Below are 18162 nucleotides of genomic sequence, written 5' to 3' on the forward strand. Positions count from 1 at the left end.
TTTTATAAAGTGAATTTAGACAAAAATGAGCATTAGGGATTTAATTATAAAATAGAAATATTGTGGTTAGAAATGTGAAATAAATGAATATGGGCTGATTAGAAACTATATAGTATTCGGCTAAGTATATGTATAAAGAAATTTCGTATATTTTTGTGTATTTGTGAATTAGGGACTAAAGTGTCAAAATGTGAAAATATGAGGGCTATTTTATAAAAAGGCTAAAATATATGTATATGGATTGAATTGAATGATTTGGTGAATAAATGAGTTAAATTTGAATTTATATAGATCAAGATAAACAAATACTGGAACTTGATTGGGGGAAACAAAAGTTAGACAGGTAGACGAAAGTATTCGAGCAAATATGAGGTAAGTCTGTATATCTAGAATCGAACTATTAAACAATTGCAATAGTAATTAAAGGTATGTATTTAATTAAATTGATTATATATATGTGATTTGAGAAAGTATGTGAATTGAGTATTTAAATGTATGTATTTAATTAAATTTGAGAAGGTATGCGAATTGAGTATTTAAATGTATATTAAATGAATAGATTATATACATGTGTGTGATTTGAGAAATTGAACTGTTGATCATTGAATGCTTAAATGATGAATTTGAATAGTTACCGAGTCCCGTTTGGACCGTAGGAAGTTGTTAGATACGAGTGACATGTCACTAGGGTTACCGATTTGGTCAAGCTCCTGCATTTGTTGTGGACTCACCACAGCTCGTATGAGTTTACCGATATTTCAACTTGTAATAGCCTATTGTTTTCAGCTCATTAGAGCTTACTGTTTCAGCTCGTATGAGCTTACTGTCTAGCTCGTCAGAGCTTACCGTTTCAGCTCAATAGAGCCTACTATTTATCAGCTCAGAAGGAGTTTATCGATCATGGATCGAAAGAGCAGAAAGGATAATGAATTGACGGATTACTGATAAATACACTTAGTGTGTATCACCTGAGTCTCTATCAATATTCTACGAAGTTCAACGGGCATAATTATTGTTACTGATCATATGAATAAGCTATGTAATTATATGGATGAATTATTGTCGATATGTATAGGTTACTGTTGATACATATAAATTTCTATTATTACTAATGAATTACATGTTATACGAATAGGAATGAATTCATATAAATGTTTTATGATTTACATGATTAATAAGTTATATGAAATACCTGATTTACATAGATTATTTGTTTTATGAATATATGAATTATAGGGACGACATGATATATTTAGCTATATGACTTGGATTGATTTTTATGATATATGATTTATAAGAATTGAGGAATGAATTTGGATGTTAAAAGAATGTTATATGTTTGGTTTCATCTTTATGAATGGATGAATATATGGATGTGAAATGACTAACTTGCGATGGTGATGTGAATAGTCTTTGTGGACAAATGAATTGATTTTAATTGCTTTAATGCTTAATGTTATATTGGTAAGTTTAATACAGGCTTACTAAGCTTAATACTTATTTAGTTCATTTTCTTATGTCCTATAGATTTCGGAAGCTAGCTCGATTTCGGACGAGGTCGGAGATTTGCTATCACACTATCCAGACGATATTTGGTGCTTTTGGACCTTATGTAAATAATGTAAATATGGCATGTATAAGTTAGTTTATGGGTTGAATTATATGGTCTTTTATGTTGGTGAATGTGGTATGAATTTTGGGGTTTGATCTAGCCATGTGATATGGCTTGAATTGGAAATGTTTGGTTTGGTATGGAAGCATTATGTGTTATGCTCGTTTTGCGGTGATTTTGATAAATAATATTTTGGCATAAATGAGACATATGTGTGACCAAATGAAATGTCATTTTGGTATGTGTATACTTGTGAATTCGGTAAGATTTTGATTTGGTATAACAAGGTTATGGTATGTTTTATAATGTATTGAAATGAGATGTGAACATATGTTTGGATATGAAATTGATATATGAAATTGACATTGAATTTGGTATGTTTGAGATGGTATTTAGTAAATGTTCAATGTTTTACTGTTCCGAACTAAATTAAAGGTCCTGTAATGCCCCTTACCTATTTCGGCGACGGTTATGGGATAGGGACGTTATACGTAATCCCGTAAAAGAATCAAAGTGAGCATTTGATTCAGATACTAAGCTAGATTATTATGCCGTCTACAATTTCAATAGGGGAGATGGCTTGTCTTGACTATCGGAGTAGTTGACTCCACGAGTAGAGACATGGATGTATTCATTGATAGAATGATATATTGGATTGGACCCAAGATGAATTAATTCTGAATCCGTTTGTGAATTAATTTAGTTGTGACATTCATGGTGTGATTTACCTAAATCTAAGTTAGTTATTGACCATGCGTACGTAACTCACGTGCTTTGATATAAGTGGAAGCTTATGTTCTAAAGATGATGAAGCCCATAGACAATATGTTGGATACATGATTTGTTTGTTAAAGAAATCCAGGACACAATATTTTCTTAAAGAAATTGGTCCGTGAGGCTTTGCAGCTTGCAAGATCTGTTTGTTGCTACTGAACACTCTTGTTTTTGTTTCTTGTGATATTTGTTAGTGGCTTCAAACAACTCTTGAAACAAACTGGTTTAATCTGCATTGCATTAAACAGAGTTAGTTGTCAGCCCTACCATGTGTTTATTTCCCTTTTTAATAACATGGGTACGTCTTTATGTGCATCCATGAAACAAAACACAATGCATGTGGAGAGAAACGGCTCAAATTGTCTTATTTTTAGTTCATTTTGCTGTTATTTTAAAAAAGTGCTTGTCGTCAAGCATGGTCCATTGATCTTGGAACACGAGTTTTGATGGAACGAAAGAAACCATTTCCCAACTGTTGTAACCCTAAGCTCCATTTATTAATTATATTGTGTTGTGTCTGATTCTTTGATAATAACGACCCATCTCCACTTTCTGCATATAGCAGGGACTGAAGGGGTAAGAGAATCTCATGAAGCATGTGCCTTTTCCCTTCAACTTTTTCATCCTCAGTTCCGAGATAACAGCAGCCAATTTGTCGCCTAGATTTGATCCACGAAAATGTACAAGACATAAGTTTGGTTGTAAATGATTCTGCTTTTGTTAGAGGGTAACAACTATGTTGCCTGTAAATATCTTTCATACATATTTAATCAAACCAGTGGCGGATGTTGGTGTTAAATTGGGGGTTTATTAAAATTTTTAAAACTTTTAGATGCCTTAATAAGAATTTTCAAGAAAATTGAGGGTTTAACTAAAAAATTTCAAACAATTGAGGGGCTTAATAAGAATTTTCATAAATTTTGAAGGCCTAACAAGATTTAAAATAATATTTAGAAATTACTTGATTTTTCATAAAATTAATTGTAAATTTTATAAATTAAAAGACCTAACATTTAGGACTTTTTTAATTAAATTTAATAAAACTTAACAAATTTCCATATGAAAGCAACTAGACACAATAAGAAGCATATGAATGAAGCTACATTTCTTTATTTGCAAGAATAACAATAATAGTTTTTATCATAATATATTTATAAAAAATTATTATTATTAAATATAATAAATATAAAGTTAATAATATAAATAAAAGATCACTTATTTAGTTAAAGGATTAATAATATAATTTTACACTTACATAACATCATTTTACCCCAACCAGCTTTAATATTCCATCCAGTAAACCAAATTGTGTAATAAGGAATAATTATTCCGACGAAACAACTAGCAAACCACGTGAGCCACAAAGAAACAGAGTTCAAATTGTCTAATGGAGGATACTAAACAGAGTTGGTGCACTGCTTTCATTCATTTTGCGTCGTCCATTTATGTAGCTTCTTCATACGTAAAAGAAAGAAAGGTGACCTGGAATTTGCGAGCTTTCATTATAAAAGGGTACTGCCATGAGGGAATTTCCTCATCTTCTTCATCTTGAAGATATTGCTTCAACCTTATTCTCTTCTCCATTTGTATCAAAATCCAGGTCTCTAAGTTAGAGAAAGAGACAATGGCCATCGAAGACAATGGCAATGTGCATGGAGATGTAACCATACCTCTATTGGAAGAAGGGAAGAATATAGGTGATGAAGAAAATGTATACACTGATGAAGAGACAAGCGGCAAAGCTAGTCTATGGATGGTTTACCTCAGCACATTTGTTGCGGTCTGCGGTTCCTTTGCCTTTGGATCCTGTGTAAGCCTCCCTCACCGCTCTCTACACCGGAAAACTAGCTTTGCTTGTAATGTTACTTGTAATAAAATGTTGAAATCATTTTCAGGCAGGCTATTCGTCGCCGACTTAGACTGCCATCACGAAAGATCTTTCACTTACTCTAGCAGAGGTATATATATGTATTGCAATCGCTAATAGAGGCAACTTAAAAACTGATGCATTTGATCTTTGAATCGGCAGTATTCAGTGTTTGGTTCTATACTGACTTTCGGTGCAATGATTGGTGCAACCACGAGTGGACCGATTGCTAATTTTATCGGTCGGAAAGGGGTAAGTTTTAGAAATTTTTTTGTTCTTTGGCATAGATTTTGTTGATGCAGTATCATGTTCATAGCTAAACATGTGCAGGCAATGAGAACAGCTACTGGCTTCAGTGTTGCAGGGTGGCTTGCTATTTACTTTGCTAAGGTTGTACTTTCTGAAACTGCTTCACCCCCTGAATTTATCATTTGCTTAAGCTGCGAATTAACCAATTATGCAGAAATATATTGATTACCTTTTTTCCGATTTCTCCGGTAAAAACAAAAAAGGGGGCTTTGTCTTTGGACATTGGAAGATTGGCAACAGGATATGGAATGGGAGTCTTTTCATATGTTGTGAGTTTCTGAATCTCATCTACATTTCCCTCCTAAAACATTCTTCATTAAATGACCATGACTACTTTCTTGACAAGGTCCCCGTGTTTATAGCCGAAATCGCACCAAAGAATCTTCGAGGAGCGCTAACAACTGCAAACCAGGTAACATTATCTTAATACATCTTATCCATTGTCTGAATGTCCAATACAAATGCATGACAAAGATTTTCTAATTATTTCTTATTTCTATAGCTTATGATCTGCTGTGCCGTGTCGGTTGCATTCATAATAGGGACGGTTCTAACTTGGAGGACTTTAGCACTAACTGGTAAAACTGCTTTATCCATCTATTCGAACTACAGTGATACCAAACATTCTTCGGGAAAACCATGCGTGCGTGTAAGTAATGCTAGATGACACAAGTCGAACTCATACATGGTGTTATTGCAGGACTCATTCCTTGTGCAATTCTGCTATTTGGACTATTTTTCATTCCAGAGTCTCCTAGGTGGCTGGTATGATTGTTAGAAAAAGGCAGCAGCAACAATGAACAACAAAGAGCATAAGCTCATGAAAAACAGGAAGCAAAACAAAACAAAAGAACAAAATCCAAAGAGAAGCAGCAAGTAACCGAATGAGAAAAGTCCCCCATCAGCATTCATTCCATTTCCATTTCAAAATATAAAGGAGATACAAAAGCAAGTCAGTTACCTAAACGTAACTACTCCCACCAAATTTGGCAAGTTGCCAACTAAAATAATACAAGTCAAAAGCTGAAAATAAATCAGCTATTACATCCATCATTTTCATATCTTACTAACTCTAGAAATCAAGTTACATGTCAACTTGATTGCTTTACCAAAAAAAATCAAAATAAACAAAATGAAACAAGCAGCTCCTATTCGATTCTAAAGCTGGTCTGTTGCCGCTGGAAGTTTGTTGCATTGCAGGCCAATGCTCAACACTCCTCCTTGGACTGTAGGCAACAAACACCAATCGAATCTCGTAAGAATTCAAACCTGATTGTGCCAAGAGGCTTTGTCAAAATGTCAGCCAATTGATCTTGTGAGCTGCAATGTATAAGACACACTTCTTTGGATTGAACAATTTCTCGAACAAAGTAAAACTTGAGCTTAAAATGTTTGGTTTTGCCATGAAAAACAGGATTTTTTGAGATGGCAACTGCTGACTGGTTATCCACCATAATTTCAGTAGGCTCAAGCTGTTCTTCATTCAAATCACATAGCAACTTCCTAAGCCAAATGGCTTGATTCACTGCTGCAGCTGCTATGTATTCGGCTTCAGCAGTAGACTGAGCAACAGTTTGTTGCTTCTTTGAACTCCAACTGAAAACTCCCAAACCAAGTGTAAAGAAGTAGCCTGAAGTACTTCTCATATCATCAACTGATCCACCCCAGTCACTATCTGAGTAGCCAGTTAATTTCAGCTCACTTCATTTCTTGAACATTACACCAAACTTCAAAGTACCTTTGACATACCTGAGTATTCTCTTTGCTGCTTTCAAATGAGTTGTATTGCAGTTGTGCATGAATCTGGACAGTAGACTAACTGAATGCATAAGGTCAGGTCTGGTTGTTGTCAAGTAAAGTAAACAGCCAATCAAGCTTCTATACTCCTTTTCATCTACCTTTTCTTCATTTCCAAAGCTGCTTAGTTTCTCTCCCACAGCTAATGGTGTGCTCACTGGTTTGCTGTTTTCCATATGAAACTTAGTGAGAATTTTCAAGGCAAATGCATGCTGGCTGATAAAAATGCCTTGATCAGACTGGTCTACTTCCATACCAAGGAAGTAAGTCATGATTCCCAAGTCTGTCATGTCAAACATGTCTTGCATATTCTTCTTGAACTCCTGAATCAAATCGACCCTGCTTCCAGTCACTAATAGATCATCCACATATATTGAGACAATCAGCAAAGTCTCATCTTTGGACTTCTTTATAAACAAAGTTGGCTCACTCAAACTTTTCTCGAAATTGAGCCTAGACAGGTAAGCATCTATCCTGTCATACCAGGCTCGAGGAGCCTGTTTTAGTCCATAGAGTGCCTTCTTCAGCTTGTAAACCTTGTCCTCCTTTCCTTGGACTTTAAATCCATCAGGCTGTTCAACATAAATTTCCTCTTTAAGGAAGCCATTCAGGAAAGCTGACTTGACATCAAGCTGATGGACCTTCCACTGTTTTTGTGCAACCAAAGCAAACAGGATCTTTATGGTGTCCAGCCTTGCTACTGGAGCAAATGTCTCCTCAAAATCAATGCCAAACTGTTGATTGTACCCTTTCACCACAAGCCTTGCCTTGTGTTTGTTCAAAGAGCCATCAGCATTGAATTTGGTCCTGAAAACCCACTTGACACCTATGACCTTCTTCTGATCAGGTCTGTCTACCAGATCCCAAGTGTCATTCTTATGGATCATGTCGATTTCAGCCTCCATAGCCTTCTTCCAGCTCTTGCTTCGTGCAGCTTCTTCATAGCTTGAAGGCTCAACAATGGCCACATTGCATCTTTGGTAGATATCAGCAATAGACCTGGTCCCTCTCACAGGAGCATCATCTACATTGGCATTACTGACTTCATTTTCTGCCAATTCCAGATTGCTGTCAATCTGCTCTTCTTCAGATTGACTTGTGCTAGAGCCATCTAGACTCCAAAACCTTCCTTCATCGAATTTGACATCCCTGCTTACCAAAATCTTCTTGGTTGAAGGATCAAATACTCTGTAGCCCTTCTTGCAGCTACTGTAGCCAACAAATATACCAGGAATTGACCTCTTCTCGAGCTTGGTTCTTCTTTCTGCAGGGACAAGTACAAAACACATGCAACCAAATACTTTTAAATGGGAAACAGTTGGTTTAAGATCATACCATGCTTCAAAAGGAGTTTTATCATTCACAGCATGTGTTGGCAGCCTATTGAGCAGGTACACTGAGGTGTTGACACCTTCAGCCCAAAAAATGCTTGGAAGCTTGCTTTGAAACAACATACACCTGGTCATGTTCATCACTGTTCTATTCTTCCTCTCACACACTCCATTTTGCTGAGGAGTGTACACTGTGGTTAACTGATGATGAATCCCAGCTGCTCACATAGCTTCTGAAATCTTTCAGACAAGTATTCAGAACCATTGTCTGTCCTCAAGGCCTTAATCCTGCAGCCTGTTTGATTTTCTGCCAATGCCTTGAACTTTCCAAAAACTTCAAACACTTCTGACTTTTGTTTCATGAAACAAACCCAGCAAAATCTGGTCAGATCATCAATAAACAGTATAAAATACTTACTGCCATTCAGTGAAGGGGTCTTCATTGGTCCACAGACATCTGAGTGCACCAACTCAAGTCTTTCTCGAGCCCTCCATGCTTGGTTAGCTGAAAAGGGCAACCTGGCTTGTTTGCCAAGCTGACACACCTCACAAACACCTTCACTTGCACTAACCTTCACCATGTCCTCTGTCATGTTCATTTTGTGCAGCAAATCAAGTGATTTGAGGTTAACATGGCCAAACCTCTTGTGCCAAAGATCAGTATTGTCAACTGAGCTTGTATATACACTTTTCTCAAGCTGACTCACATCCAGCATAAAACATTTGTCTCCCATAGGTGCTGAGACAATCTCCCTACCATGAGCATCACTTATAACACAAGAATCATTCTTGAAAACTAGTGAAAAGCCTTTCTTGACTAGCTGGCCTACACTGAGTAAATTTTGGTCTATTTCTGGCACATAGAGCACATCAGAAATGATTTTGTTACCTGAACCAGTGTGAATCACCACATCACCTCTACCTTTTGCTTCAATCAAGTTGCCATTGCCTATCCTGACCTTCGAGACATAGCTCCTGTCAAGGTTCTTGAAAAGGCTCTCATCTGTAGCCATGTAGTGTGAGCAGCCACTATCCACAAGCCAACTGCTCTTGCTGTTAGCTACAAAACATGAAGCTGTAAATACATGCTCCTCCTGAGCTTGGACATCCATGGCAGACTTGGCTTGTACTGGTTGTGCTTGTGCCTTCTCATGACTTCTACAGATTTTCTCATGATGGCCATACTTCTTACAGCTTTTGCACTGTATGTCTGGTCTGGTCCAGCAATACTTCTCCAAATGATTAGTCTTCTTGCAGTGAACGCATGGTGGAAACCTCCTTCTACCGGCATCTTTCTTTAATCTTTCCCTCTTTTCAAACCAAGGCTTCTTAGCTTTCTGGCTTGAGCTGGATCCTTCTCTGACCTTTGCTTGAAAAGCACCTTCAAGATTCTCCTTCTGCCTACTTGCTCTTCTCTGCTCAAGTGCATAGAGTGAGTTAACCAACTCAGACAAAGAAATGGTTGTGAGATCTCTCGAGTCCTCCAATGAGGAGATTTTTGACTCAAACCTTTCAGGTAAGGTGGTAATAACCTTCTCAACAACCCTACTGTCACTGAAATCTTCTCCAAGGAGTCTAATATTATTGACAGTAGCCATAATCCTATCAAAATATTGCTTGATAGTTTCTGACTCCTTCATCTTCAAATTTTCAAACTCCCTTCTAAGGTTGATGACTTGTTGCTGCCTAGTCTTGTCTGATCCCATGAACTCCTCTTTTAGCTTGTCCCAAGCTTGTTTGGATGAGTCACAGGCCATGATGCGAGTAAAAATCACATCAGACACTCCATTCTGTAGGCAGGCCATGGCTTTATGCTTCTTGGCTCGCTCCTCACCATGTTGCCTGATCTGAGCAATGGTTGGATTTGCTCTCAGTGGTGGTGGCTCGACATCATTTTCAACTGCACTCCACAGATCAAGTGCTTGGAGGTAAGTTTTCATTTTAACTACCCAAATGTGGTAGTTTTCTCCAGCAAAAATTGGTGGTGGAGGAGGTGCAAAGCTCATGTTGCTGAAACTGGTTTGACAAACACGATTTTTAAGTTTATTTTGAAACAAAAAAACTTAAACAACAGAGGTCCTCAAAGACAAGAGGCTCTGATTACCATTTGTTAGAAAAAGGCAGCAGCAACAATGAACAACAAAGAGCATAAGCTCATGAAAAACAGGAAGCAAAACAAAACAAAAGAACGAAATCCAAAGAGAAGCAGCAAGTAACCGAATGAGAAAAGTCCCCCATCAGCATTCATTCCATTTCCATTTCAAAATATAAAGGAGATACAAAAGCAAGTCAGTTACCTAAACGTAACTACTCCCACCAAATTTGGCAAGTTGCCAACTAAAATAATACAAGTCAAAAGCTGAAAATAAATCAGCTATTACATCCATCATTTTCATATCTTACTAACTCTAGAAATCAAGTTACATGTCAACTTGATTGCTTTACCAAAAAAAATCAAAATAAACAAAATGAAACAAGCAGCTCCTATTCGATTCTAAAGCTGGTCTGCTGCCGCTGGAAGTTTGTTGCATTGCAGGCCAATGCTCAACAATGATAAGCACTGAAAGGAGGATGAAAATCCCATTTTTACCTTGAATTATAGTGAGTTAGTGACATTAAACGGCAATGCATGCAAAGATAGGACATGAAAAAGAATTTGAAGCTGCACTACAAGATCTTCGTGGAAAGGGTGCTGAAATATCGGAGGAGGCAGCCGAGATTCGGGTTCTTAATCTGAACTCTTATCATCTTAACCAACATTAACAAAGAGTTGGAGCAATTATAGTGAAAATGTTTAAGAAAAAACTTTATTTTCTTGCTTGACAGGACTACATAGAGACTCTCGAACGGCTCCCGAAAGCCAAGATGCTCGATTTGTTTCAACGAAGATACTTCCGATCAGTCATTGTAACAATACCAACTTTAAACATTAGCCATCACAGGTTTTCAACATTGTGTCTTAATCAATATGTTATTTCATTGCTGTTTTATCAGATAGGAGTTGGTTTAATGGTGTTTCAACAATTCGGGGGAATCAATGGAATCTGCTTTTATCTCAGCAATATTTTTGAGTCAGCAGGTAATAAAATTATACACTCTCAGTGCATCAAATAAAACAGTCTTCTATCATCTAACATCGTAATTCAAATGTCTCAGGTGTTTCTCCGAGTATAGCGACGATAACATACGCTATTATTCAGGTTTCATCTCCACCTTTTCCTTGACATACAAATAATTTTTCCAACAAATTGATGTAACAAACAATCATATTTATCCAGGTTCCAATTACAGCACTTAACACAACTGTGATTGATAAAGCTGGTAGAAAGCCTCTATTACTGGTAAGCAAATATTTAGAACATTTCATAGCAACCCAATCCTTAAATTGCTGAGCCAAGTCCTTTTCATGGATCAAACTTTATTACAGGTTTCTTCAACAGGATTGGTCCTTGCCTGTATACTATCTGGGACTTCATTCTATCTTAAGGTTAAAATTTTAAACTATCTTCTAAATTATACACTCCCCTTTGTCCTTGTCAATTTCTAATATAATATATATTTATAATCTTTGCCAACCAGGACCATAATTTGGCACCAAGTTCAGTTCCCATTCTTGCTGTAACAGGCATATTGGTAAATGTCAAAAACTTTTATTGAACCATATATCCATTCAATTTGTTCAATGGCAGAGTATAGCTCACCGTTTTCTTCTTGATCAGATGTACATAGGATCTTTTTCAGCTGGAATGGGTGCAGTTCCTTGGGTTGTAATGTCTGAGGTAATAAAATCTACCCGAGTTAAGTATTTGTATATATTCATGTCCAACACATCTGGATTTGGTCGCAGATATTTCCGATAAATATTAAAGGAATAGCAGGAAGCTTGGCAACACTTGTGAACTGGTTTGGTGCATGGGCAGTGTCATACACATTCAACTTCCTCATGAGTTGGAGCTACTATGGTAAATAGAATAAAAAATTATCCCCCCCCCCAACTTTTTAATCTTTAAATTCCTTATAGTAAAAGCAGTAATTGATTCAATCCAGAAAGATAATTGTGAATAATATTTGCAACTGGTGGCTTTTTCAGGTACCTTCATCATTTATGCTGCAATCAATGCAGTGGCTATAGTGTTTGTAATCACAGTGGTTCCTGAAACAAAGGGGAAAGCCCTGGAACAAATTCAAGCAGCCATTAATGCATAGAGAAACAAGAAATGAGTGGAGCACATTTCTGAATTCTTTTTCAAGATCAAGCGAAAATGGATGTTATATTTGAGGCAAATAAAAGTTATTGTAGAATGAAAATGAGATTGAGCTATGTTTTCTTATCCATAAGATGATTTTGCCAATAAGGAATATATATGTTTCAGCAAAATCTAAAGCAACAAAGTCAAACAAATATGAGTCTTCTAACTTATGGAATACTAGAACTGCAGTCCAGCAAAATTAGATTGCTAACATACTAATTATAACTTCTTGCAATTATTATGTAATGTGTTGGGATAAAAAATATCAAAAAAAAATTGGAGCAATTTAATCCCTCTCAATTCCAAAAGTAAACATTTAAGGACAATTTCTTACAAATTTTATATAATTTTAATTAGTATAATAACGAATTTAGTCTTGAAGTTTACACATTTTGTTTATTAAAGCTAAATTTCTTTTATATATTCTTTTTGAATTTTTAGATTTTATAAAACTGTATCCATTTTTTAAAATAGCTTTTCTAGATCAAATTGACAGAATATGTAAACATTGAAAGCTTAATTTGTTATGATATCAATTAAAATTATGTACAATAGATTGGAAAATATTAATTGCTGTGATCAATTGTCACTCACCTTCAAAATTGAAAGAGATTAAGATGCTCTAATTTTTTTAGAGAGAGATCAATTTACTCAATATTAAAATTGAGAGGGACTGGATACGATTTTTACCAAAGGCTATTATGGTAGAAGATAGTGTTGCGGGTTAAACAGGAAATGAACTAGAGTGGTCCGGGTTTGGGTAGACCGAGAGGGAACTGGGTAGTTTAAAATGTTGAGAATCGAACCGGTTTTAACAGCAAAGATCAGCCTCGTGTTCCTTATCTCTTTCCCTTCCAATCCCATACTCCCATTTTATTTTTTATTTTTTATTTTTATTTTTGGGTTCCAACTTGAAGAATTTCTGGATTCCAATGAGAATACATTGAGAGGGTGTTGAACATTCAACATGTACTCGTTGATGTCAACGCCTCTCTGCAACTATGGCGTTTCAAAGCTCCCTTTACCACCTTCTTTCAACTTAAAACACAACTACCCCAAGTTTCTCAGTTGCAGAAAAGCCTTGCAAATACATGTTAATGCGACAAATGAAGTCGATGCTCAGACAGGAACAGTTGAGGAAGAACCCAAAGAAGAAAATTTAGAATTTGAACCCAGAAAAGAAAGCAAAAGCATCTCCAGTGCTACTTCCACTACACCCCTTGACAAGGACCTCAAAAAGGTTCAATTTTTTTTTTCTTTTAGATGCTTTATTGTCTGGTTTTTTAAAGTTTTGCACTGATTTTGAGGATGTTTTTTTATTTGTGATATGACAACAGGTGGTTCAGAAAACTGCTGCAACCTTTGCACCAAGGGCTTCTACTGCTACTAAAAACCCTGCTGTGCCTGGAACTACCTTGTATACTGTTTTCAAAGTTCAAGGCTATGTCTCATTGCTGTTAGGTGGAGCTTTGTCTTTCAATCTCATATTTCCATCTAATGAACCTGATATTTGGAGATTGATGGGGATGTGGTCCATTTGGATGTTCAGTGAGTTAATACCTTATCTGGGTCTTGAACCTTTTATCAAACACTATTGCTGGTTCAAAGGTGTCAAATTGCAGTTATTGCATGTTCTACAAGCAACAGAGTTAACTTACTAATGCCTATTTCTTTGCAGCAATCCCGTCACTTCGAGCTCGAGACTGTTCGAAGAACGAAAAAGAAGCTCTTAATTATCTTTTCCTCATCATCCCTTTGCTCAATGTTATAATCCCTTTCTTTTGGAAGTCTTTTGCAGTTGTCTGGTCTGCAGACATCGTAGCCTTCTTTGCCATGTATGCCTGGAAGGTACTTACTTTACCCTTTCATCAGCTCCTTTATTTACTGCTATCACTGTTGTTTCTTTCTCTGAGCATTTTGCTTATTGAATATATATGTGCTGCTTCCTTCAGCTTGGATGGCTACAGAAAACAGAGTAGGAAGTGCACCGTGACCTTTGGATCAATGCTGCTATTATACTTATGATGGGCGTGAGACACTGCAGCAACTCGCAACCAGGATGAAGATTATATACATGATTAATGAGGCGAGACATGGATGAAAATCACTTGAGAAATGTAATTACAAACCGACATCGATTAATCAATATTCTTGGAATCTAGTTGTTTCCCAGGATGTATATGTGCACACTCATAAGTCCTTTTGGAGAATCTAACGATTTAAGTTTCTGAATTCCTACACATGTTTTATCTGTCATGTAAATCGATGAATCCATGAAATTATCATGGTGTGTTTTTAGCTATTGTATTTGAATAAACTTCATAGGAGAACATTATATGTCGTTTTAGGGCAGCTAGTTCTCTACTCAGCATCAGACAAATAGGGAAGACCTTTTACCATGAGCCAAAACTAATAGTCTGCAATGAGTTTCATGGACTCAATTATTAACCGGCCACTGGTTATCCCAAACCTACACCGAGGTATTAATGGTGGACAACTTGTTAAACCCGGTTAATTCATCAAATAAAGAATTACCTTTTACCAAGCATTCCTTGTAAAGGATTCATGAAAAGCATCAGAAGAAAAGGATGAAATGAACATCATTTCTGCTAAAAATGGTTTTAATATAATTTAAGCCAGTAGCTACAAGTTGCAAGACGTTTCGTATTTGACTGCTGAAGTTGACCTCTAAAATACAAAAACCTTGATTTCCTTCTGTGGTAAAAATCACAACTTAAAATGAAAATAATTGGGAACATATTGGAGAATTGAAACATCATGCATTGAAACTATGGTGCCTACCTCTAGCCTCTACTTATAGGTATCTAGATCTACTAAAAAATCAGATGCAAAACTCTGATGCCCGGATGAGCGATGCATTACAGCAGACGGAACATCAGTCTCCAGTAAGGGTATGGCTGAAAAATAATGGTGGATTCTTGTAAGTGGTAGTAATGCACATATAAAGCTAATGACAAACTTAACACTCGGAATAAAAGGAACACATTATAAGAAAGATAGAAGAGGGAGGAGAAAACGCAACTATGGCAGTGATGCACACCATAATACAGCCAACACCTAGAGCTATTATTTGCTGCAAAGGATTTATGAGATTCAACCTTGATGATGAATTGGGGAAAGTCAGCAACAACGTTCTTAGACTAGCAGAATGTACACAAATGTTTATGTGATTAAATAAATGGAATGGAAATTGTCACATTCTCCTAATACAAATACTGGGACCTACCGAAACCATGACACATGTTATGTATGGCTACGTAAAATATGAGGCAACTTGATTAAGACGGTCTGTGATGTTCTTTAAGAATTGCAAAGATGGTTCATCAATGCGTTTCAACTTAACAGAAAAGTTTACCTTTCTAAATTTGGATCGTCTGATTTGAAAAAAGCCAAGCATTTTCTAATAGATTTATGCATACTCATCGTCACCATCCTCCTCATAGTCAGAATCAGACTCATCACTCCTCGGTTCCATCAGTGAATTCATGTCAAATGAAGGCATTGTCTCCATTTCCTCCATCTCAATTGTGTCATAGTTCAACCGCTCCTTAAACTTCTCATCAGAGCAGTTAAGAAGCCATGAAAGAGAACATTTAAAACCTTTCTTCGCTACAATCTTGTCTCTAGGCTTTATAGTAGATTCAAGACCATAAGTAAAGAATGCTGGGAAAGCAACCAAATCATCAAGAGGCCTCTGCATCTCCATTTGAAAGTAATCAAAGCTAAGTTTCATGATGTCAAGATTCAAAGCAAGGATCTGGGGACATTCCACAACCATGGACCTCACTTGTTGCAAGGAAAATCCACAACCCTTTAGGAAATCTGCATGTTTCACCATAGAAGTGTTGCTAAGGCTCACAATCTGAGGCATTTTCTCCACAACGGTCCCAAAATCCTCAGGTTCCAAATCAATAATTGATTGAATCAAACTCCTTTGACCAAGAAGCTTCAGCTTTAGATCAATTCCTATAATTTCAGGATATTGTGCTACTATAGATGGAAGAGATGCTTTTCTGACATTGAACTCTAGAAGGGATGCAACATTTGGTTTGACCCTCTCCTCCAATCCAAACCCAAGGATATGAGGTCGCTTCTCTATCAATCTAGCTATAGCTAACCTAGGAATACCCAAACCTTCAAGATACTCCACAAATGGCTTTATCACGCGGCCCACTCGCATCCCAAGAATCTCAGGGTATTTGGTTAAGACCCCTCCAACTTCCCTTCTTGACACTCCAATGCCGACTAGATAAGCCACTGATGTGCTCATTGTCCCCTCAAGCTTGAATCCCAGTACTTCTGGATATTTCTCCAGGACCCGAGGAATATCATTAGGCTTAATATCCAACCCTTGAAGATACTTTACAACTGGGGCAAGGTCAACCACAACACTTGCATGGAGAACTTGTGGATATCTTCTCAAAAACTCAGTGAAAGTGGATTTTCTAACACCCAATTTCCCCAAATAATCAAGCACGGGAATCATGTTCTTTTTCACACTACAACCGAGGACCAGTGGATAATTGTTAATGTCTTCAATAGTAAGCCCCAACTTATGAAGAAAATCGATCCGTTCCTGCATAACCTCAACCGTTACAGGAAGTTCTAACCCATCTAGCTCATCAGGAATAATACCAAGTACCCTCAAAAACTCATAAACCTTAGCGCGATTTGCTATCCTCTCTTTCTTCATGTTCGACAAACTAGGACGACTATACAAGGATGAGGGTTTGACTTGTTTCCGGCTCAAATGAACAGTATTTGACTTCGATGAAGATGAACTAACAGATGTAGAAGCACCGGTTCTACCAGCAACACTGCAATGAAACCTAGTAACCGATCCAGAAGTCCTCTCATAGTTACTTGGGAATCTAAGGGTTGATGTCCATGTTAACTTGGTTTTATGGAAGGTAAGTGCGGGTAACTCAGAATGTACAAGCAGAAGACTTGGTTTTGTAATGCCAACACAGCTTCTGATCTTCATAATCTCACAGTTCTCAGGATATGAAATATTCTACAAAAAAACCGCAGAACAAATGAATTAAAGTTTATAAGAAGCAATCATTTCTGGAAAAGGTCTTTTAGATGTTTAGAAGAAAATGACCTTATATAATGAGAACTCTAAAAAGGAAGCATTTTTACTAGAAAAAAATTAAACAAAATCTGTACTTTCAGAGCTAGAATAAGGTGATGCTCGGACGCTAAAACGCTAAAATGGCAATTAGGCGCATTTCAGTACCCAGACTCCAAATCAAAGATAAAGATAAAGATAATCACCCAAATTTCACAATTCATTAATTCTCTTACTGCAATATCTATTTGTTTTCCCACTTTCAGTAAAGATCTTACTCCAATATCCGAAGAATTAACAAACAGTGAAGCAAAAATTACCAGGAAAGGAAGAGTAACCTACTCAGAGCTTTCGAAGGAGACGAGCGTTGTCGGTTTCCGGTGGCCGGAGAAGGGTGGAACGGTGTGGGTGCAGCCAAAGTAAGGCCCTGGGTTGCGAACTTGGAAGCAAGGCAGGTGCTACTAGTAGATTTTTTCCTCTAGCATTTATCTATTTGCCTTTGTCTACGTTGTGGGTTTCTTTCTAAAATTTTTGGATTAGGCTTTTATTTCTTTGAAAATCTATTTTGGATTTATCGTAGGCCTTTTGGTCTGATTACTTCAATCTGTATTGAACTGGGTTTTCATCGTGATTTTTAGCCTTTTTCACGTGAATATTATAAAGAAAAAATTTAATACTAGAATAGTATGTCAGTATGATTAAATATCAAAATGGTATGTTTAGAAGTGGTGCCTTTTTCATAGGCGGCACCATCATTTCTTTAAATAAATTTTTTTAAAATACTATTTTATTAGTGGTACCATTTACATAGGCGGCACCATTTGTAGAAATTTTTTGGGTTTAGTATGCGTCCATGTACAAATACAAAACCAGTACAAGGGGATAGATGGCACTAGTGGTCCGATTTTTAGGGTCCTATTTAATGGCCCACGTGAAGAAGAGAATGAAGGTTAAAAAAAATAGTTGAAGAGAAGGAAGAAGAAAGAAAGAAAAAAGAAGGATAAAGTATTTTAATTTTTTTAAAGTAGAATGGATTATGACGAGGATAAATTATTTTGTTAATATTGTGTAGTTTGTTTATGGTTATTTTTATGTTTTTAATTTATTTTAAAGTTATTTTATTAGTTACT

General features: G+C 36.6%; 2 protein-coding genes and 1 pseudogene across 5 annotated transcripts; 2 read left to right on the plus strand and 1 right to left on the minus strand.

The window, feature by feature from the left end:
* Positions 1–4010: 4010 nt before the first annotated feature.
* Positions 4011–11969, plus strand: LOC107907648 (sugar transporter ERD6-like 7; annotated as a pseudogene).
* A 718-nt stretch (positions 11970–12687) lies between these two features.
* On the plus strand, positions 12688–14287 carry LOC107913095 (protein RESISTANCE TO PHYTOPHTHORA 1, chloroplastic). Of its 2 annotated transcripts, none has more exons than XM_016841546.2 (4): positions 12688–13180; positions 13278–13488; positions 13619–13788; positions 13893–14287. In XM_016841546.2, the coding sequence occupies exons 1-4, from the start codon at positions 12908–12910 to the stop codon at positions 13917–13919; spliced, it is 681 nt and encodes a 226-aa protein (XP_016697035.1). In that variant the 5' UTR covers positions 12688–12907; the 3' UTR covers positions 13920–14287. The 2 variants fall into 2 exon arrangements, with proteins under 2 accessions (XP_016697035.1, XP_040955772.1); XM_041099838.1 differs by having other exon boundaries at positions 12708–13180; positions 13278–13401.
* A 256-nt stretch (positions 14288–14543) lies between these two features.
* On the minus strand, positions 14544–17798 carry LOC107913085 (transcription termination factor MTERF4, chloroplastic). Of its 3 annotated transcripts, none has more exons than XR_001688409.2 (3): positions 17375–17598; positions 15317–16975; positions 14544–14858 (listed from the first exon to the last, which is right to left on the minus strand). XR_001688409.2 is itself a non-coding variant. In XM_041099837.1 (2 exons), the coding sequence occupies exon 2, from the start codon at positions 16943–16945 to the stop codon at positions 15371–15373; it is 1575 nt and encodes a 524-aa protein (XP_040955771.1). In that variant the 5' UTR covers positions 16946–16975; positions 17375–17798; the 3' UTR covers positions 14544–15370. The 3 variants fall into 3 exon arrangements, 1 of the variants encoding a protein (XP_040955771.1); XR_005917503.1 differs by having other exon boundaries at positions 17353–17563; XM_041099837.1 differs by having other exon boundaries at positions 14544–16975; positions 17375–17798.
* Positions 17799–18162: the final 364 nt, after the last annotated feature.

The sequence above is a fragment of the Gossypium hirsutum genome, chromosome D08 (assembly GCF_007990345.1).
Source record: "Gossypium hirsutum isolate 1008001.06 chromosome D08, Gossypium_hirsutum_v2.1, whole genome shotgun sequence".
Classification (NCBI taxonomy): domain Eukaryota; kingdom Viridiplantae; phylum Streptophyta; class Magnoliopsida; order Malvales; family Malvaceae; genus Gossypium; species Gossypium hirsutum.

Excerpts from the sequence above, each read along its gene's own strand:
- LOC107913095 (XM_016841546.2), top strand. The coding sequence starts at position 12,908 with ATGTACTCGTTGATGTCAACGCCTCTCTGCAACTATGGCGTTTCAAAG. Across the intron at positions 13,181-13,277 it reads TTGACAAGGACCTCAAAAAG|GTGGTTCAGAAAACTGCTGC; the intron begins GTTCAATTTTTT and ends ATATGACAACAG. Across the intron at positions 13,789-13,892 it reads TTGCCATGTATGCCTGGAAG|CTTGGATGGCTACAGAAAAC; the intron begins GTACTTACTTTA and ends TGCTTCCTTCAG.
- LOC107913085 (XM_041099837.1), bottom strand. The coding sequence starts at position 16,945 with ATGAAGATCAGAAGCTGTGTTGGCATTACAAAACCAAGTCTTCTGCTT.